This window comes from Lynx canadensis, chromosome X, assembly GCF_007474595.2.
Source record: "Lynx canadensis isolate LIC74 chromosome X, mLynCan4.pri.v2, whole genome shotgun sequence".
In the NCBI taxonomy this organism is placed as follows: Eukaryota; Metazoa; Chordata; class Mammalia; order Carnivora; family Felidae; genus Lynx; species Lynx canadensis.
This window is the reverse complement of record NC_044321.2, coordinates 55,583,710-55,606,170: the sequence shown is the minus strand read 5'-3', so window position 1 is coordinate 55,606,170 and position 22,461 is coordinate 55,583,710. Positions and strand designations below refer to the sequence as shown.

At 45.0% G+C, this 22,461-nt stretch overlaps 1 protein-coding gene across 1 annotated transcript; it reads right to left on the bottom strand.

The window, feature by feature from the left end:
• Positions 1 to 502: 502 nt before the first annotated feature.
• On the bottom strand, positions 503 to 22,184 carry LOC115507503 (ectodysplasin-A; the record flags this gene model as incomplete). Its single annotated transcript, XM_032592060.1, has 6 exons — positions 503 to 4,479; positions 6,290 to 6,420; positions 9,035 to 9,086; positions 10,017 to 10,051; positions 11,671 to 11,850; positions 22,163 to 22,184. Coding segments are annotated over 6 exons (672 nt in total), but the record flags the coding sequence as incomplete, so codon positions are not given.
• Positions 22,185 to 22,461: the final 277 nt, after the last annotated feature.

Sequence of the window (22,461 nt, the reverse complement as noted above, 5' to 3'; positions counted from 1 at the left end):
AAAGAACATTTACAGTGTAAGATCTTGTCAACAGCCCTTCGGAAGTTTAAGTAACCTTTCTAGTTGGGCATCATTCCTTAAGCATTGGTCTCCTCATCTGCAAAATGGGATGATACATCATGGGGGGCTGGAGGCTGGATCTTGGGTAGACCCAAGCTGTTATGGGCTCAGGCATGAAATATCCATTACAGATGCCACAGTGTCAAGCTAAGGGTAACTCCGTGCTGTGTCTCTGCCTCAGGACAATGTTCCTTTCTTTGTAGGACCTCTGGCTTACTGGAAAGGCAATTACAGGAAAAGACCTAAGGTGTTAGGGATGGGGAACGTGTGATCTGACGCACAGAGAGGATGTGGGATTTGGGACAGGAAATTCAGACCTCCTTCCTTCTGTTGCCCCCTCTGACATGAGTGCCTTGGTCCTTCCCCTAGCTCATGTGTGACAACGCTTGCAAAGAAGCACCTAGCATATAGGTAGTGCTTAAGTCTATTTCAAGAATGGGGAAAAAAGCTTTATTTGCAAAGAATGAACCATTAATTTACACAAACTTACATCCCAGTTTATATACATTATATATAGTTTATGTACATAGTATCTCACACTGGATGCTGACCCCCAAAGCAGCACTGGGCCTGCTCCAGGCCAATCTCTCCGTGAAGCCCACCCTCCACCCCTAGTGGAAGTTTTTTGAATAAAGAAATGACACACTCCAAGTCCTCTTGGAGGGAGCCCTGACATGAATTAAAAGAAAGAGTCTGGTTCCTTCTTTGTGCTTACATGGTCTAGGGGAGCCTCTAGGCTGGGAGGTGGGGGATGAGGCAGTGCCAGGGCGGCCTCAGGACATCCTGGTATTAGGCCAGTGGAGAGCCTTTCAGTCCAGAGGCCGGAGTAGGGAAAATGAATGCCTTGGGGGAAGAGTTCTGACAAAGGCTACAGCTACTCTTTTCCCTGCCTGGCCAGGCTCCTGAAGGGGGCCAAGTACTTCTAGTCTGAAGTCTCTGGGTAGAAGAAAGAAGGGGTTCCGTGTGGGACAGGGACTGCTCCACCCCCTCACTCTTTTGTGTCAGCAGGTCAGGGCTCCTTCACCTTGGGTAGGTCACCTTCCATCTCTGGGCCTCTGTTTCTAGCTCTAAATTTCTCTGAATCTATTTGCACCCACCGGAAGTTATAGGAAACACATGTACTTGCACATGGATTGAAGTCTTTGTTCACCTCCAGGGTTCTTAACCCTTTCCTACTCAGGAAAAGAGATTTGACTCAGGATGGATGAAGGGGGACCTAAGGCCAAGACTACATTTCCCAAGGAGCCAGTAGCTGAGCAGCCCCCCAAAGCTATCTTTTATGCCAGCTTTGGCTGTTGAACCCCAAGTAGCTGGCAAAGGCCCCTGCCATGCAATTCTCTTTCAAACCTCTGCCATCTGCTCACTCACAAATGTCCTCGTCCTATCATCCACACTAGCCTTGGCCCTCTGGTGAACTCACATCAGTGGAATTCCAGACCATAAATCTATTTCCACATCCTCTTACTAGTAAATTGCTTCACCACTTTGCCAATGACTGCTGCAACTGGGCTCCCCAGCTATCTGTTGCTTCCTTCATCACCTCCTTCCCTCTAGGGTTCCTTTTGGGGCTTCACAATGAATAAAGCATCCTGTGCAAATCCTCTTCCCCCTATAATCCCCTCTATGTCTGGAGAATAGAATGGGTTTCAGAATGTCCTTTAGGGGTACAATTAGGAAGCCTTCTCCTTCCCTCTCCTCACACATCCTCTCGGGTCTTTCCTCCATTAGGACAGATCCTGGTAGACAGAGCTCTCTGTGGTATGGTAGAAAGACATAAGGAATCATTTAGTAGCTGTGGGAAGTGGACCAGCTCCTATAAACTGTCTATAGGATAACCAATGGAAGACCTCACCTGCAGCAGGGGCTGGATACATGATGGGTGGCTGGATTACCAGGTGAGTGGAAAAACATGAGGGGTACAGTTCTGTTGGTACTAGAGGCCTGCTGCTTAGACATGGTGCCAAGACAATTCTTCTGAGCTCTCATAAGAGCTCTATGGCTGATGGCTATTTCCCAAAGAAATGGCCTACTCTTTTTCCATGAAGCCCCTGGCAGCCAAAAGAACATCAAGGAATTGCCATCAAGGAATGGAAATGAGCATTCCTGGGTTTCTCTCAGGGACGCTGAAGGATTTGGGGTCCTCATTCCCATTTTTATTGGTTCTTTCTAGACCACAAATACAACGCAATGGTGTAGCACAATGGAATAGCTTTGGAGTCCGACCTGGCTGAGATCCTGGTCAAAGCACGTAACTTCTCTGAGCCTTGTCTAAATGATGGGAGTTATAGTATCATCGAAGGACATAATAAGAAAGTACTTTCCAAACTTTAAGGAGAGGTTCCCTTCAGTTCTTGCTATAACTGAGGACTAAGGCACTTTAGAGGAGCCTGGGCCAGACACATGCCTACAGTTTGCCCTACTTGGGGTTGTAAGGCTCTCATTAGCAACCAGATGATGGTGTCATAGCCCACCACCTCTTACCCTGACCCTTGAAGGGCCAAGCACTGTAGTTGTTTGGAAAGGGAAGGTACAGCTGAGAAATGAGTCCCTGTTCTTGGGGGGTTTCCACTGCCTGAAGGGCTTTATCCCCAATCTCTCCAAAGGGAAACTTGTTTCAGGAGCAGAGGTAGCAGACTATACAAGATGGGCCCTCCCCAGCTTTGGACTAGACCCAGCATCCAGAAACCAGACTGGTCCCAGGCAGTTAGAAATAAGGCCCTTGAATGGTCCCACTCTATGATTCAGTGGGAAACTTGGGGTGGCGGGGGGAAGGTGTCTTTGGACCTGGGTACAGGACAGAGCTTTGCCCAGTGCCTAGATGCTGGCTTCTCTTGAGCCTGGATTCAGGGAAGCAGCACTGGAATCCATGGTGACTCTGCTGTGGCTTTTCTAAAGCCAGAGTGAAGAAAAGTGGGTCAGTAGGGCATCAGGTGCTGCCCTTTTGGATAAGGCCTAGGCTAATGACCACTTGGGTTGCAGCTAACTTGAAAAAAGCCCACTGTCCTCTCCTCTTTCTTGCCCTTTTGGGGTCATGCAGAAAAGTTCTGCCTTGTTGATGCCCAGGGGCAGGCTAGGGTTTGGGAATTTTTGTAGACTATCATGGAAGCTAAATATTAGAATTTGAAGGGACTCCTGGAGGCCATCCAGTCCAACCCATTGCCCCCAGACACAACTTGACTAGATGAATATTTGTGTTGCTTAATAAAAGGGAAAGTCTCTTTATGCCCAGGTCATCTAAAGAGTATCCCAGACTTGAATAAGCACAGGTCCCAGGTTAGGCACCTGTCTCAGACAGAGGTAGGCTCTGTGGAGAGAGAAGACAGGAGTTCTGGTCAGGCTGGGAAAGAGAGCAATTGGAAAGGGAGCCAGAGATTTTTCTGAGCATGGAGTGTGGCTGTAAACAAAGTGAAAGACGTGTTGCCCCAGTATGCCTTCAGGTTCTTAGGCAGGCTGGTTTCTGGCCATTTTCTGCAACTGCTCCAAGAGCAAACCTCCTGTCCCCAAAGCCCAGTGAGTTGCCTCAAAGTGGCTCTCAGCCTGAGTGGGAAGAACACTCTGACCCTCTGGCAGGCTGTGGCGCAGAGCAGCAAGGATGCTTCCACTGTTGAGGATGCCCTGCTTGGCAGGTTTCTCTTTCGGTCTCTGCCACAAGCACGTGCCTTTCCCCTCCCTGCCTCTGTGCTCTGGCTTCAGCACTCTGCTCTCATCCCACAATTGCCCCTAGCCCTACCCAAGAGAGGAACAGTAGCCCCTTAGGCTCAGAGGTTTTCCCCCACTCCCCGCAGTCTGGTGTACACCTTTGCTTTCTCTTGCCTGCTTCCCTGGAACCTCACTTTAGTGCAAGAAACAATAAAACTTTGACAATAGGGAGCTTGAGGTTGAAGAGTCACGCCAGGAGCCAGTAAACATGAAGCCAAGGAAGAAGGTCCTGCTTCATGCAAACTCTGGGGCTCTATCAACTGTCCTGTTAACTCAAGGCTGTTCTGGAAAGTCAAGCAGGCCTTGTCATCCTGGAGTCACTGGGGAATAAATAGCACTGGGGTATTTGTCTCTGGCTGCAACACCCATATACCTCACTCCACAGCAGCTTGTAGAGGTTCTGGGAGTCCTGGCTCCCAAACCTGGGGCAGGGGCACAAGCAGGGGCAAAACAGAGGGCAGGGGAAATCTAGGACGCAGGGGCCTCGCCCAGCCTGATGGCCCCAAAGAAGGTGGTGTGCTTGCTCATATTGATAGAGATGTCAGCATGCACCATCTTCACGGCAATCTTCTGCCGGGCTTTGAGGAGGCAGACGCCGGCGGTGTAACAAGTGTTGTAGTTGGTCTTCCCTGTCTCGATGCTGCGGGTGCACTGAAGGAAGGGTTTCTCGTCCACCACCACCTCATAGCTGGCAAAGTCAGTGAAGTTGATGTAGTATACCTGGGTGAGAGGCAACGAGAAGGGATTGGGGGAGAGAGGAAAGAGAGGGTGGGGCCCTTCCCTGCGGCAACAGACAGGACTGTCTCAGATGAGCTGCGAGCACACCTCGTGAAGGGGGCAGTGCCACTGAGGGCATGTTAGTTGGTCAACAGGAAAGGCAAGATGATGGGCTTATACACGGTGCTTCCCCCACTCCATCTGGCTTGGGTGGCTGAGCAAATCTTTTTTCAATAGTACACGGGCTGTAAACTCTGTGAGGGCAGGAACCATGCCCTTATCACCCCTCTGCCTCCCCCTAACCCCTCCCCTGCCCTCTGCCCTCCTCAGCTCTGGTATGAAGCACAGTGCTCTGCACACAGTAGGTGCTCAGTTGGAGCTACAGACAAATGAATACAAATTAACTGCCAAATTCAAGCCCCAAGGGCTATTTGTGGCTGAACTTAGAAGTCACTGATTCCCCAGACAGGGTGGAGTAACAACCTGCCATTCCTTAGGCTCTTTAAGGATGGCCACTCACTCAGCTTGTGGTGCCCCCTCCCCGTGACTGGATTTTTCTCACTGGTTTTGACAGTTGCCTCTTGGCCCCCTGATGATTAAGGAAACATCCAGAGAGTTGGAGTGCTATCCACCACGAATGAGATAAAGGACAAAACCCAGGCCTGGAGGAAGTGCTAACCTATGTTCAAAGGTCTGGTGTCAAGGGAAATTTTCCCAGTTGTCAAGGTGTTCAAGGCCTGAGGCCACTCCCAGCTCTATTCTAGGCCCAGAAAACACCCCAGCCCAAGCTTTGAGTCCCCTTCTCCCCCTGCCAATGGAGTTTAGGAGAAATGGCCTATAGGACATTGGGATTATACCTATGGGCCTCCTGGACACTGGAACCCTCATCTGTCATCCTAAATCACTTTATGAAAGGTTGCTCCCTCCATAGGCTCTTTAGGAAGGAGTACTGTATTTGGGTGCCATATGATTTCTTGGGTCAGGACCCAGGCTGTGCCAGAATGCTTGGTGGGCTTAGCAAGTGCTGGTTAACCCACCTTCTCTGGCCACTGTCCCGTGAGATCCTTCTGTTGGCTCTGTAGTCTTTCTGTCCATCTGCCTGCTTGCTGCCTGCCCCACAGAAGCCCCAACCTCAGGGCTCATCTACCTCTAGCTTGGAGGAGCCACCACAGTGGAGGCAAACAACAGGCGTGGAAGTGGATGGGCATTGGCAGATGTGGGGAATGGGCCCAGGGCAGGACAAGGACAGAAACTGGGGGTGAAAGGGGCTGGGAGAATGATGGCAGGAAGGAGGAGGGAAAGACAGAGAAACAGAAAGGTAGACAAGCAAATGGGAGAGAGAGGAAGGAAAGACCGTCAAAAATGTTTTCGAGGTGGAGAGAAAGTCTGCAGGAGCACTATTTATTGTAAAGTTGGCCGTGTGTGTGGCGGGGGGGAAGGGGTGCTCAGCAGCCCTGCAACTGACTTTCAAAGAATACATGGAGACAGAGATCAAGTTTGGCAGTAGAACCAAACAGCTCGGTGGGGAAACAAGGGCTCTGTGGCCCCGCAGGAGGGAATCAGATGGCAGGGTGTGGGAAGGGCCTCTTTTCAGTTTTTCAAGGATATCTCGCTAGGGGGCAAAAAATCCAAACCAAAACAGTCCCTTCTCTCTCCCCTCCTTTCAACTCTCTCCTAGTGAAGGGCCCCCACCCCAGTCACCCTAGAAAGCAGGAAGTTAGCTGGTCTTGGCTGGCTCCACAGTGCCCCTATGTGGCCTACACCGGATCTGCATTCTGGATGTAAGAAGAGTTAGGCCTGAGACCGTACTCACTTCTACCTGACTATAGATGAAGTAGGTGCCGTCCACCAGTACCTCCAACTCCCCGCTGCGGGGATGTAGCTTAAACACCTTGGGGTTCATAGTGATGCGAGACCAGTCATTGAGCACTCCACCTGAAAGATCTCAGTATGAGAGAAGGGCAGTCACTCAGTACATGTCAGAATAATCTGGGCAACAGAAACAAGAAATATCAAGCAGCAACCCCCTACCCCTATCCCAATGCAACCTGGGTAGCCCAGGGGGCCAAGCTTTAAGAACAGCATTTGGAAGCAGACAGCATTCAGTTTGTGAAGCAGCTGCCAGGCCTGCCTCAGGCTCCTGGGGTCTACTTGTTTGTCTCCCTCTCTCCTTTCCTGACCCCTCCATCTGGAAGGGTCTGTAACTAACACCTTCTGGCTGGAATTGGGAGTGGGGGTAAGAAGAGAGTGGGCATGCTGCCCTATTTTCTTTGTTGTTTTGGGGACTGCACAGGCAAAATTCAGACACTGAGTGGCAGGCTAGGTCTTATTATTCCATTCTACTTCTTCAGCCATAGCTCCTGAGTCTCTCTCCTGTCTTACAGGTTCGTGGGTGTTGTCTGGCCTTTTCCTTAAAAGATTCCTTTTTATAGCTCTTTCATGCCCATTCCTTTTTGGAAGGCTTCCCTGGGCCCTCCAGGAAACCACTCAGCCCAAGGAATTGTCCACCTGAAGAACCTTAGGGATCAGGAGTGAGTCAGATTTCATGGCAGCTGGGATGGGTGACCACTGGTAATAGGACCCCACAGGAGAGGGGTATCTTTTATGAGAGTGAGGGATAGCCCACCAAGCAGCACTAGAATGAACCAAAAGGATGTTGAGGGTATCTGGGACCTGAGGCACCCTTAGTAAAGCATCTGTCTGTCAGCCCAACCCCATTTGGGGCAGAGGGAGAATCCTACCACCTTTGCTGGACAGTGAGAAACTGTATGTGAGGGCAGAGGACAAGCTTCCATTTCAATCCTGCACAGAGAGGGATGTTCCTTCCTACCACCAGAGGAGGGAGTCCAAGCCCATGGGGTCTTTACCCATCAAAACCTTCCGTTCTTCACCCAAGAAATTATGTTTTGAATGTCCATGTTGGGCTAGTCTCAGGAGGCCTGGTTCTCTGAGGTGTGAGGAAACCGGCCTTCTGGAAGACCTCATCTTCCCTCGAGGTGAAAGTGGGTGGGATAGGAGTTAGGAAGCGAGCCCTGGCTCTATCCCTTCAAATGACTGCTCTGCATGATGTCCTTCTACCCCTGCCTCCCTCCCTTCTGCTTGTGGTAGAACTGAAGATCAGCATAAACTACTATTAGGGATTGGCCCAGAGGGGCTGGAATCAGTCTTGCTGTGTGGTAGTGGGAGCAAAATCTGTAGCTTCCGGCATAGAATAAGCACAGAGGCCACCCGTCCACCCAGACAAATCTATTTCCTGCCTGTCTCACTCCTCCCTGGACAGATGGTGATTATGGCCCATCCAAGACCCCAGGACCCAAGGCACCTGGTCCCAGCAGGATTGTTTGGGTTTTGCTACTATTCTGTTCCTACTTATACTTTTGAGGCTATTAAATTCCAGGCATCCAGGTGGCAGTCCAGGATGTGGCTAAGCCCAATCATTAACGAAGCTCAGCACAGCCAATTCAGGACTGACTGGGCTCTTAGGAGCTGTCCCCATGCAGCAGGTTTCTTAAGCTTCGTTCACTGTTTCTGCACTCAGAGCCCCTCCCTTCCACTCCAAGCTCTGTAAGCATCTGGCATCTTGGCTGGCTTGCTGCTTCCCAAGGCTCCTGGGGGTTCATGCATTTTAGGCTTTGTGCACCCTGGGGACTGGACATTATTTTAAAGTGCTGTTTGTTAATGAATGTTCATGTCTCTTTGGGGGAAATGATGAACCTAGCCATTCAGGGGAGTGTACATACATCACCAAAGTAGCATAGTGCAGTGGAAAGAATCAGATGGACATAATTTTGAATCTTGGCTCCTCCACTTAGCTGAAAACCTGGGCCAGCTAATTAGCCTCTCTGAGCTTCAGTTTCTGTCTCTGCACAAAGGAGCTAATACCTATATCATAGGGTTGTTGTGAGGATCATATAACATGAAAGACAAAGAAAGTATGTTGAAAATTTTAAAGTACATACAAATATAAGGCAGTATGATTTCTTATGGTATTATTGAATCTCTCTGGGACTCTGGTTCCCCATCTTTTAAATGTAGGGGTTACATTAAATCTGTTTTTTTAACCTCCTTAAACCTGTTTCACCTTTTTATAGATACTAGCATCTCATACTCCGTAGAGAGTCTAACATGCTCCCACCTCACCCTGAGAAAAAAATCCCTCCACCCATTTTCTGTGGAGACTTGTCAGACAAGAAGAATTTAATTTTCTGTAGTTTTACCTTCTCTAGCTTGTATTGGGAAAATGTTGATCAAACTACACATATCCCCATGGTGACTCTGATACAACCTGCTTCTCCCAGGAGTTCCCAGGTTCGATGATGTCTCAAGTCCCTTTCAGCTTCCTCATCAGTGATTGTAAATGGAATTGGTATGTGGTGATGAGTCTCAGTGCAAGCAATTACCCAGGATGGCCAGTAGAGGGCAAATGGCATGCAGAATGGCCCCCTACCGCCAAGGGTACTTAGCAGCCCAGGAGGAGCTAGGCTGGTGATTACCTGAAGGCTAGGGGTAAGGAAGAGGAGAAGCTCCTCTTGGGGAGAGAGTCTATTTGGACTCTTACCATTCTTCACTTGAATTGCTGACCCTTGGCCCTGTAGATGCACCACAGCTGGCTGGGAGGATGAGAAGGACAGAAAGAGTAGTCACTGGGAGTAATGGCTTCTTGCTTAGCCACCAGTTTCCATGTTTTCACCTCTGACTTCTACTCTCCTTTCATATCCCAATTCTGACCCGTTTCTCCTGTCTTGGGATGCCAGTGACCACATTTCTGCTAGTGAGTAATATGATTTGTAGCTGTGCCACTTCCTAGCTATGTGACCTCAGCAGAATGGAATGCCTCTAAGCTTCATTTCCCTAACTGTAAAATGGGGATTTTAAAGAATCTCTGTCTGGCCTCTCTCACAGGGATGTCTGAAGATCAAATGAGGTGATGGATATAAAATTCCCTGCAAGCCATCAAGCACTGTGCAGCTGTGTACATTTATAACTGTGGCCAAACAGCTGTAGTGAGGGAGGGCTGAGATGAGATGAGGCAAGGCAGCAGAACTTGCCAATAGACAAAGATTAGGAAGCTCTAAAGACAAGGGAGGAGCCCTTTGGGCCTTTAAGGCAGAAGCCCAGGCTGGGTTTGGCTTGGAGCTGGTTGGCTGATTTTCAAGCTCCTGATCCTAGGCGGTCTGAGTGCCTGAGTGCTGACAAGGTGTCTGGGGTAGCTGGGAAGTTGGAGGCTCAGGTCGATAGGCCTGACTGGCATCTCATTTCAGCTGACTCCTGAGCTTGGATATGGTGACCCTCTGTCTTCTGTGCAGTGGGGGGTGGGGGGGAATGGCCTTGGCAAGACTCAGTTCCCTTAGTTAATGGCAGGCCCTGGGGAAAAGCTTTTCTGCTCATAGACGAGAGGGGGCTGTGAGTGAACCATCTCAGGAGCTCCAGGGTATCCTTCCAAAACAAAGCCTCAGCAATTTTAATAGGGAGCAAATTCTAAGGTGGCTCTAGCCTGTGGCCTTCCCTCCTCCCCAGGAAGAAAGCAATTCCCAGCCAACCTGGTTTTCTCGAGGTCCAGCTTTATCAGCAGCACCTGCAAAATAGGACAGGACAATCAGAGGGCATGCTCCTTCTACTTCCCTTTCCCCTTACCTAGGCAGCCAGTGGCAGTGAGACTTGCTTTGGGCAGCCAGGCCTGGGGATGGGGGAGGATACCACTTCCTTCTGTTACTTGTCCCTGACCTGTCTCTTCAGAGGGCCTAGCATCCAGCAGGGAAACGGGCCTCTTGCTAATGCTGGCCCAAGGCAAGCCTCACTGTGCACCCATAAAGACAGATGAGAGAGCAGTCCTGCCACTGTGTAACCCTGAGACAATGTTACTTGCTTCCTTAGTCTTTTGCTCCCTTTCTTTAATTTTCTTCATAGACAGCTTTGCCATTTGTAAATATCTTGCTTCTTTAATCAGGTCTCTCCTCTTCTAGGACATGAACTCCATGGGAACAGGGACCACTTATCAATCTATCTCTTGTATGTAGAAAATGCTCAGTATCTGTGGAAAGATTGGATAAAGAAAAAAAAAACCCTCTATCTCCTTCTCTTGTGGTCACAGTAATGCCGATTAGCCCCACTTGAACTATGAGTCAAAGACCCAGAATTTTGGGGCCTAGAGAAATCAGTTTTGTAGAGAGTCCATTTCTTTAAAGCCCCAAGATACAAGAGGGGAGCAGGAGGAGGAAATAACAACTGACCTAAGCCCTGGCAGTCTGACTCCTGTCAATTCCAATTAGGCAGGTTTGGACTGGCATCTATACCTTTTGGATGCCCTTCTGGGCCCAAGGGAAAAGATGCAAAGAGATTAGATGCTATTTGAATGGGCAATGAGGTGCAGTAATGATGTAGTGCAAGAGGCACTTGGTTCCTCAGTCTCAGTGACTGCATTTGCTTCTTCCACAGTCTGAGGGACTTGTAAGTTTCCAACTGCTTGACCACCAGTGACTGTTTTTCTACCTCTATGGGAAAGGCACGTCAGAGTTCATGGGAGGAGACTATTATAAAGCTTGCCACTTTTTCTAGTCCCCAACATTCCTCTCCATAGCCTGCTTCTAATCAGATGCCGGCCATGTGGTGATAGATGCTGAAAATCAGAACAGACCAAATCCACCCCCCACTGGAACTCTGATATATACGAGTTTACTTGCTCAATACAGGGAGGCCTAGAGTCAGGGAGGGATTGCGATGAAAAGGTTGAGAACAGGTGGCCTGTCCTTGACATGTTGGTATACACAGGAAGTTAGAGTAGGGCAGGCCCTCCTGCCTTCTTACATTCCCAGCTCTCCACGGAGCTGGGAGCTGGGAGACCTGCTTTTCTTACTGCTCACCAAAGCCATCACCACCATTTGAAACTTCTCTCAGGATCACCTACTCCTGCTCTTTTTTTTTTTTTTTTCAATGTTTATTTATTTTTGGGACAGAGAGAGACAGAGCATGAACGGGGGAGGGGCAGAGAGAGGGAGACACAGAATCGGAAACAGGCTCCAGGCTCCGAGCCATCAGCCCGGAGCCTGACGCGGGGCTCGAACTCACGGACCGCGAGATCGTGACCTGGCTGAAGTCGGACGCTTAACCGACTGCGCCACCCAGGCGCCCCTACTCCTGCTCTTTTAAGGTACTTGCAAGGAGCCTGGGGGCAGGTGGAGAGACAGAGGAACTCACCAGAAGGTCCCTGGAGGCCAGGGGGTCCTTGAGGACCAGGAGGACCTGGAGGGCCAGGTGGTCCCATAACAGTTGTTCCTGGAATTCCAGGAATTCCAGGAATTCCTGGGGGTCCTTGGGGTCCTGGAGGTCCTGGAGGTCCTGGAGGGCCATTGGGCCCAGGAGGTCCTGCCTTCTTTCCTAAAAGACAAGATTTAGTGTTAAATTTGTAGTTATTGACTGATAATATACTGTCAGGAGTTCTACAGACTTCTAAGGAAACAAGGTCAGCCCTCTGGGAATTCCTGCTGTAATAAAGGTAAACACCTTTATTACACTATACAACACACACACACACACACACACACACACACACACACACACACATCCCTACCCTCTTTCATGAATAATTATTTACAGAACTGGTTTGAAGATATAGAAATAAATGACCCTTAAGGAGCTCAGTCTACTAGGAAACAGACACAGTCACAGGATAGTATGAGTGCTATATTAGTGGCAAAATTAGTAGACAAAATTTTTAAGAGGTCAGAGAAGGCTTCAAAAAACAGGTTACATTTCAGCTGAGTCCAAAAGATTAGAATTACCAAGTGGCCAGACTTGTGGGTCACTTTTTAGAATTGAGAATTAGGCTATAGTTAAAGAGTGTGGCTTTCATATTTACTGCTCAGTTTGGTGGAATTGATGCAGATGACAAGAGGGAGCTAGGAGGACGGCCTGGCCTTGGGAATAATATCAACTCCAGGAAGGTTTCCTAGAGAAGTCAGGATGTACAGGAATTAGGGCTTGGTATAGAGGTGGTTGTAGCTGCAAAAGAGAAGGAGTTTGGGAGATGAGAGGTTGGGGGGAATGGGGAGAGAAGGAGGGAGGGAGGGAGAGTGGGAGGGAAGGAAAGAGAGATTAAAGGAAAGAAGGGGAGGTGGAGAGTAGAAAAAGCTAAAGAGGCAGTTGGCAGGTTTTGCTTTTTCAGCTGACCTCTCTAAACCCTATTTTTAAAGATCTCTGGGAAAGACACTTCTGCAAACTCCCTTGGTAACATGTTCCAGTGTTTATCACCCCCTCACTGTTAGGAAGTTCTTCTGTATATTTAACTGAAATTTCCTCCTGTGGCAATTGAAGCTCTTATTCTATTCTTTGTGTAGATAGAGAAGAATAGTTACCATCATACACATAATCACCCTCATATGCTCAAAGACATTAAATCACCTATCAACCTCCATTTTTATAGGCTGCACAATGTAGCTTCCCAACATCTCTCCTCAGAAGCCTTATTCTCTCAAATGTATTATTAATCAAACCCACCAACTCCTCCCCTTTTCCTCCTCACTGTCCTTTCAGAAAAATCCTGGCCCTTCTATTCTATATTCCAGTCTTTCCAACATTCCCACCAGGATGTAGCTATTTGACTGAGTCATAACTGTGGTCTTGAACCAAAACCTGCAAGTCCTGTTTACTTCCTTGGCTCTGTGCAGCCCAATTTACCCACTGCAGGTAGCCATAGAAGGGGTGTCTTCTTCCCTTCACTACTTTCTCACAATTTTGTGGAAATCCTAGGAATACAGGGCTTTGATCAGAGACTCCATGACAGTATCTCCACCAGTGGTACTCTCTTAGTTTTAAATGTAACCTTCTTAAATCTCACTTAAACATCTCCTTAATAACTATGACTCCTTACTCCCCAGACTCTTAGGCAGGAGAATCGTGACCTAGTTTATCAGGCCCTCCTTTAAAAATAATGCTGCATGTTCAAGAAACTCAATCCCTATGGCAATGCCATTTAAGAGGCCAGTTGTCCATGTCTAACCACATCTGCATTTGGAATGAAACAACGGGGTCACTGTGGAGCTCCTTCCCCAGGGAGGAAAGGAAGGTCCAAAGAGCTTATCTCCCATGGAGTGTCCCTGGAGACTTAAAGACCTAGAGGCAGGAAGGAGCTTTAGTGTTTTCCCTGCACGTAGCAGCAGCAAAAGATTGGGTCTGCCCAGTTTCTAGATTAGCCAATTTCAAGATGCTGAACAGGAAAGCCATCTCCCTTCAGATTTGGGCGGCTTCCAAGTCAGGCTTATTCAGTGCCCAAGTTTCAATTCCAGCTAGTGCAGTGGAAAGAACACAAAATCTGTAGTCAGGAGATAAGGCTGTAAGCCCCAGGTCTGCCACAGACGCACTTTGGGCAAATCCCTTCCTCTCCCTGAGCCTTAATTTCTCCATTGGTGAAACGAGGAGCTTGGCCTTGATGATTTCTCTCAGTTTCTTCCCAAGACTGAGGTTCCATAAGGAAGAGTGACTTAACCCTGGCAGTCAGGAAACTGCCCTAGCCTGGTTGTAAGGTTTGTTTCTCCATATTGTTCTCTGGGTGGCATAGATGTAGAGGAAGGTGCATATTAGACTGTTCTAAGTCCCAGAATTTTCAGGCCTAGCTGATTTTTCAAGCTAGAGGGTGTTCTTTGGGTACAAACTTCAGTGTCAAGACTGTGAATCTCTTGTGATTGCTAATGTAATGTTGGAAGAATTACAGCCAGAAACTCCTCTAGTCAAAAAGAATAATGGTTGCAGCATAAACAGAGGATGTTCACTTATGAAAATGTTGGAAAGCATTTGGAAAAAAGCTCCTGCTGGGATCCAGTTCTGCAGCTGGTCCTCTTTGCTCCTCTGTAACCAGGCTTAGGCATGTGTGCTTCTCACACTTGTGTAACTTCCAGAAAGTTGGCCCAGAGAGAAGCATGTGCAAAATGACCTCTGGATGAGAGGATGCATTTACAGGGTTGAATTCTTTCTCCAGGTTTCCTTACTTTAACAGGATGCTTCATGACACAAAAGCCCATAGACTTCTGTAGTTAGAAAATTATCCTGTGCAGTCTTAGATGGAAGAGTAATCTCATTCTTTTCAAAGCTAAACTTCACAGAAGGGGCATTTCCCTAACCTTTTAGTGAAAACCAAATTGTTGAAAAAACAAATCAAAGCAAGTGAGTGAGAATGAGAGAGATGGAGGGAGGGAGGGAGGGAGGGAGGGAGAGGGAGAGACAGAGAATGAGTGTGAGTGAGTTAGTTATAGAAGGGGAAAATTCTACTAGAGATGGAAATTAAATGAACAACTCAATTTACCTCTTCACGCATGTGCCTATTCGCTGTGTCCAAGGAAATCTGTATTAAGTGGCTTCTAAATCACTTTCAGTCAAAGTAAATGTTTAAGGTCTATGTGCATTCTCCTTCCAATAATGGCCCATACAAGGTAGCAGTGCTAAGCAGCAATCCGAGTCCCTGCCAGAGGCATTGCATTCTATGGATTGTAATTACAGGGCTTCTAGCCTGGACAATTGCCTTCTATTGTCACTAGCAGGTGTGTTCTCTCAGTGCTCACTCACTGGAGAACATTACAACTGGGTGCCACTCCCCACCACACACATGGCCTATAGTACATCTCTAGCCTACTTGCAGTTCCACCAAACATGCCATGCTCTCATCCTTCTGGGGGATTTGAATATGCGGTTCCCTTTGCTGGAATGTTTTTCCCCCTCTTTCTTCCCCTCTCCTTCAAAGTCCAGGTTAAATACTGCTTTTTCTCTTTCTTTCTTTCTTTCTTTCTTTCTTTCTTTCTTTCTTTCTTTCTTTCTTTCCCATTTATTCTTGAAGAAGAGAGAGAGCACAAGCAGGGGAGGAGAAAAGAAAGAGGGAGACACAGATTCTGAAGCAGGCTCCAGGCTCTGAGCTGTCAGCACAGAGCCTGACATGGGGGCTCGAACTGACAAGCCTTGAGATCATGACCTGAGCCAAAGTCAGACATCCAACTGAGCCACTCAGGCACCCCTTTCTTTCTGTCTTTTTTAATGCTTATTAATTTATTTATTTTGAGGGGGGGCTAGGGGCAGAGAGAAGATCGCAAGCAGGCTCGGCACTGTCAGTGCAGAGCCTGACACAGGGCTTGAACTCATGAACTGAGATCCTGACCTGAGCCAAAATCAAGAGTCGGACAGATGCTTAACCAACTGAGTCACCTAGGCAGCCCTGTTTTTTTTTTTTTCTTAGATGTGGTTCCTTACTCCACCAGGGAGAACTACATGTTCTTTCTCTATGCTCCCACAGCACGCTGTTCATGCTTCTATGATAGCATTTTTTACACTGTAATTATTTGTGTGTACTTCCACTATTCAAGATAGAGGGCAGGCACCACTTTTCTTTTTTTCTTTTTTTTTTCCCCACTTTTTTTTTTTTTTTTACCTCAGTATCTCTATTCCTGATAAATATAACATGCTTATTCATTGTTTAGTTAATGGGTGAAAAAAAACAAAACAAAACTAGTAGCTGTAATTAGAAAGTGTTCCCAAGTCTACCTATTAAGAAGGAAAGTCATCCCTGGACTTGTGTTAGGAGCAGAGAGTATCCTTGTTAAAGCCAGGTGAGCTTTCTACATTTATTATAATTTCCATTTTTAAAAATTAATTTATTTTTTAATTTACATCCAAGTTAGTTAGCATATAGTGCAACAATGATTTCAGGAGTAGATTCCTTAGTGCCCCTTACCCATTTAGCCCATCCCCCCCCCACAACCCCTCTAGCAACTGTTTGTTCTCCATATTTGAGTCTCTTATGTTTTGTCCTCTCTCCCTGTTTTTATATTATTTTTGCTTTCCTTCCCTTATGTTCATCTGTTTTGCATCTTAAATTCCTTATGAGTGAAGTCATATGATATTTGTCTTTAAGTTCACTTAACTTAATACCCTCTAGTTCCATCCACGTAGTTGCAAATGGCAAGATTTTCATTCTTTTTGATTGCCGAGAAACACTCCATTGTGTGTATATAGATACACACACACACACACACACCCCACGTCTTCTTTATCCATTCATCCATCAATGGACATTTGGGCTCTTTCCATACTTTGGCTATTGTTGATAGAACTGCTATAAACATTGGGGGTGCATGTGCCCCTTTGAAACAGCACACCTGTATTCCTTGGATAAATACCTAGTAGTGCAATTGCTGGGTTGTAGGGTAGTTCTAGTTTTAATTTTTTGAGGAACCTTCATACTGCTTTCCAGAGTGGCTGCACCAGTTTGCATTCCCACCAGCAGTGCAAAAGAGATCCTCTTTCTCTGCATCCTTGCCAACATCTTTTGTTGGCTGAGTTGTTAATGTTAGCCATTCTGACAGGTGTGAGGTGGTATCTCATTGTGGTTTTGATTTGTATTTCCCTGATGATGATGATGTTGAGCATTTTTTTCATGTGTCGGTTGGCCATCTGGATGTCTTTTTTGGAGAAGTGTCTATTCATGTCTTTTGCCCATTTCTTCACTGGATTATTCATTTCTTGGGTGTTGAGTTTGATAAGTTCTTTATAGATTTTGGGTACTAACCCTTCATCTGATATGTCATTTGCAAATATCTTCTCCCGTTATGTCAGTTGCCTTTTAGTTTTGCTGATTGTCCTTCACTGTGCAAAAGCTTTTTATTTTGATGAGGTCCCGATAATTCATTTTTGCTTTTGTTTCCCTTGCCTCCAGGGATGTGTTGAGTAAGAAGTTGCTGTGGCCAAGGTCAAAAAGGTTTTATCTTGCTTTCTCCTCTAGGATTTTGATGGCTTCCTGTCTTATGTTTAGGTCTTTCATTCATTTTGAGTTTATTTTTGTGTATGGTGTAAGAAAGTGGTCCAAGTTCATTTTTCTGCATGTCACTGTCTGGTTTTCCCAGCACCATTTGCTGAAGAGACTGTCTTTATTCCATTGGGTATTCTTTCCTGCTTTGTCAAAGATTAGTTGGCCATACGTTTGTGGGTCCATTTCTGGGTTCTCTATTCTGTTCCATTGATCTGAGTGTCTGTTTTTGTGCCAGTACCATACTGTCTTGATGATTACAGCTTTGTAATACATCTTGAAGTCTGGGATTATGATGCCTTCAGCTTTGGTTTTCTTTTTCAAGATTGCTTTGGCTATTTGGGGTTTTTTCTGGTTCCACACAAATTTTAAGATTGTTTGTTCTAGCTCCGTGAAGAATGCTGGTGTTACTTTGATAGGAATTGCACTGAATATGTAGATTGCTTTGGATAGTACTGACATTTTAACAATATTTGTTTTTCCTATTGAGGAGCATGGAGTATATTTCCATTTTTTTGTGTCTTCTTCAATTTCTTTCATAAGCTTTCTATAGTTTCTGGTGTGTATAGATTTTTTCATTTCTTTGGTTAGATTTATTCCTAGGCATTTTATAGTTTTTGGTGCAATTGTAAATGTGATTGATTTCTTGATTTGTCTTTCTGTTGCTTCATTATTTGTGTATAGGAATGCAACCGATTTCTGTGCATTGATTTTATATCCTGTAACTTTGCTGAATTCATGGATTGGTTTTAGCAGTTTTTTGGTGGAATCTTTTGGGTTTTCCATATAGAGTATCATGTCATCTGCGAAGAGTGAAAGTTTGACCTCCTCCTGGCCGATTTAGATGCCTTTTATTCCTTTCTGTTGTCTGATTGCTGAGGCTAAGACTTTCAATACTATGTTGAATAACAGCGGTGAGAGTGGACATCCCTGTCATGTTCCTGACCTTAGGGGGAAAGCTCTCAGCTTTTCCCCATTGAGGATGATATTAGCAGTGGGTCTTTCATATATGGCATTTATGATCTGCAGGTATGATCCTTCTATCCCTACTTTCTTGAGGGTTTTTATCAAGAAAGGATGCTGTATTTTTTCAAATGCTTTTCTGCATCTATTGAGAGGATGATATGGTTCTTGCCTTTCTTTTATTGATGTGATGAATCATGGTAACTGTTTTGCGGATATTGAACCAACCCTGCATCCCTATAAATCCCATTTGGTCGTGGTGAATAATTTAAAAAAATTTTTTTTAATGTTTATTTATTTTTGAGACAGAGAGACACAGAGCATGAACGGGGGAGGGGCAGAGAGAGAGGGAGACACAGAATCAGAAGCAGGCTCCAGGCTCTGAGCCATCAGCCCAGAGCCCGATGCGGGGCTCGAACTCACGGACCGCGAGATCGTGACCTGAGCTGATGTTGGACGCCCAATCGACTGAGCCACCCAGGCGCCCCAATAATTTTTTAAATGTATTGTTTGATCCAGTTGGCTAGTATATAATTTCTATTTTAAAGGAGATATGACAAAAGTTAAAAACTACATGCTTGATGTAGTAATCAAAGCAGTATGGTACTGTAATAGACACATAGATTAATAGAACAGAATAGGAAACCCAGAAATGAACCCACAATTATATGGTCAATTAATCTTTGACAAAGCAAGAAAGAATAACCAGTAGGAAAAAGAATGCCTCTTTAACAAATGGGGTTGGGAAAACTGGACAGCAACATGCATAGGAATGAAATTGGACCACTTTCTTACACCATACACAAAAATAAATTAAAAATGGATTAAAGACTTAAATGTGAGACCTAAAACCATAAAAATCCTAGAAGAGAACACAGGCAGTAACTTCTCTGACATTGGCCATAGCAACTTCTCTCTAGATATGTCTCGTGAGGCAAGGGAAACAAAATAAAAAATAAACTATTGGGACTACATCAAAATAAAAATCTTCTTCACAGCAAAGGAAACAATAAACACAACTAAAAGGCAACCTACAAAATAGGAGAAGATAATTGCAAATGACATATCTGATAAAGGGTTAGTATCCAAAATATGTAAAGAACTTATAAAACTTAACACATGAAAGCAAATAATCTGATTAAAAAATGAGTGGAAGACATGAATAGACATTTTCCCAAAGAAGACATACTGATGGCCAACAGACACATCAAAAGATGGTCAACATCACTCATCATCAGGGAAATGCAAGTCAAAACTACAATGAGGTATCACGTCACACCTGTCAGAATGGCTAAAATTAATGACACAGGAAACAACAGGTGTTGGTGAGGATGTGGAGAAAGGGGAACCCTCTGGCCTTGTTGGTGGGAATGCAAACTGGTACATCCACTCTGGAAAACAGTATCGAAGTTCCTGAAAAGGTTACAAATAAAACTGCCCTAAAGTCCAGCAATTGTGCTACTAGGTATTTACCCAAAGAATACAAAAATGCTAATTCAAATGAATACATGCACCCCGATGTTTATAGCAGTATTATCTACAGTAGCCAAATTATGGAAATAGCACAAGTGTCCACTGACTGATGAATTGAGAAAGAAGATGTGATATGGATGGAGCTAGAGGGTACTAGGCTAAGCAAAATAAGTCAGTCAGAGAAAGACAAATACCATATGATTTCACTCACATGTGGAATTTAAGAAACAAAGCAAACAAGCAAAAGGAAAGAGAAACAGAGAGAGAAAGACAAACCAAGAAACAGATTCTTATCTATAGACAACAAACTGATGGTACCAGAGGGGAGGGAGTATAGGTGAAATAGAGGCTGGGGATTAAGGAGTACACTTGTGATAAGCACCGGGTGATGTATGGATTTGTTGAATCTTTATACTGTACACCTGAAACTAATATTACAGTTTATGTTAGCTAACTGGAATTAAAATAAAAACTTAAAAGAAAAAAAGGAAAAAAATCAAAAGAAATTATCAAGCCATGAAAAGACATGGAGGAACTTAAATGCATATTACTAAGTGAAAGAAGCCAGTCTCAAAAGGCTACATACTGACATTTTGGAAAAGGCAAAACTAAAAAGACAATAGAAATATTAGTGGTTGCCAGTGCTTAGGGCAGAGGCAATGATGAAGAGGCAAAGAACAGAGGATTTTTAGGGCAGTTAAACTATTCTGTATAATACTGTAATCTATGGGGATCTATGTCATTATACATTTGTCAAAACCCATAGAATGTACAGCACCAAGATGAAGTCTAACGTAAACTATGGACTTTGAGTGATAATGGTATGACAATGGAGGTTCATCAATTACAGCAAATGTACTACTCTGGTCCAAGGTGCTGACAGTGGGGGAGGTTATCCACATGTGGGGGCAGGGAATATATGGGAACACTCTGTACTTTCCCCTCAATTTTGTTGTGAACCTAAACCTGCTCTTAAAAAAAAAAACTATTAGAAAAAAAATATACATGCTTAAAAGTCAAATTTACTTTCTTAAATACATAATATCTTGGTGAGTGCCCAGGCCCAATGGAGAAAGATTTCCTAACTGATCCCAGCTCTTGGCTTCTTTTCCACCTTTGCTCAGATGAGGTCCTCAGGAGGCCAGACTATTCCTCAGTTTCTTTACAGTAGCAACATAGGTTTTCCATGTGGGCCATGGTACTTCAAGCCACCAGAGTACCCTAGTGCTCAGAGAAGTGGCAGGCAGTGGCTGAAACCAGTCTTTTTGGACTACTCTGGGATTGGCGTACTATGAAGCTCCAGAAATCTTAACCGAACCATTTTGGTTAAAGCGTTTTAATGAAAAATCATTAATTTCACTCTTTTTTCTTTCTATGTAGGAAAACAGAAACAAATAGGTATTTAAAACTGGTTTTGTAGTTTCTTTTTCTTTCTTTTTTTTTTAGTCCTAAGGAGTGGACCATATTGCCATGTTGCCTACTTTTGTGTTTTGGAACTTGTTCTGTCTTTGGATACTCTTTGTATGTATGTTTGTATACTCTTCAAGTATGCAAGTGCTTATACAAGCTCTTGGACCAGTCCTGTTGGAGGTATATCAGAAACTTACTGAGCCAGCAATGGCAAAATGGATCTGCTCAATGAGAAGCTTCTTTGAAAAGACTAAAAGATCAGGGTATTACTTCAGCCTAGTTTTTCCATCACAGAGAAAATGATATTGAAACTCCAAAGCAAGAAACATCTTCCCTGACTGAGACATAGGATGGGGATAGCTTTTAGGCCAAGAATAGGGTACTGACATCTTTCAGAAGGTAGTATACCTAGTCCCCACAAGCTGTCTCAGGACTTAATTCATCAGAACTTAATTTATAGATGATCAGTGATTTGATAAAGGAGAGCAAAAAAAGGACAAAGGAGGACAGGGAAAAGAGTAAGGAAGAATGAATAAAAGAGATGTAAATTTAATTGTATGAAAGAGGGAGCAAGAAAGAAAAATAAAAACAACTTTCATATGCTGCTAGAGTAGCAATTTCATGGATCATCACCAAAACACAATCTCTATTTCTTGTTCCACAGAAGCTACAATACTCGAGAAGATCACAGGTGATTGAATAAATCAATGAACAAACAGCGTTGAAAGAATATATAAAAATCCTACTCCCTTTTTTTCTTCTAAATTTATTTATTTACTTATTTATTTAATTTTTAAATTAAATGTTTATTTACTTGAGAGAGGGAAAGAGAGAGAGAGGGAGGGAGGGGGAGGAGCAGAGAGAGGAGGGACAGAGGATCCCAAGTGTGCTCTGTACTGAGAGCAGACAGCCTGATGCGAGGCTTGAACTCACGAACTGTGAGATCATGACCTGAGCTGAAGTCAGATGCTTAACTGACTGAGCCACCCTGGTGCCCCTTTTCTTCTAATTTTAGAAAAGACATGAGAGCAATTTCATAAAATCAGGAGCTTAACTTACCCTTTTTCTTGTTTTTAACTGGACCTGTTAAAAAAAGAAAATGGAAAATTAAGTCACTGGACATTAGCAGAGAGTGTTTATTCTCCACGACAGTCACAGGAGAAACTCCCATGACATTGTAGAGTTGGAGGGAGCTCCACACCAAGGGTCAGGTTATTGGCAAGGTATCTCCCAACTATCAGACCTCCCCAGTCTGTTTGTGTTTTTTGACTACTGTAACAAGAAAGGTATAAGAAAGATTCTTCCTTAGAAAAATCTTTCAGGCTCAGTCTTTGCAGCGAGGGAATGGGTAGTGCTTC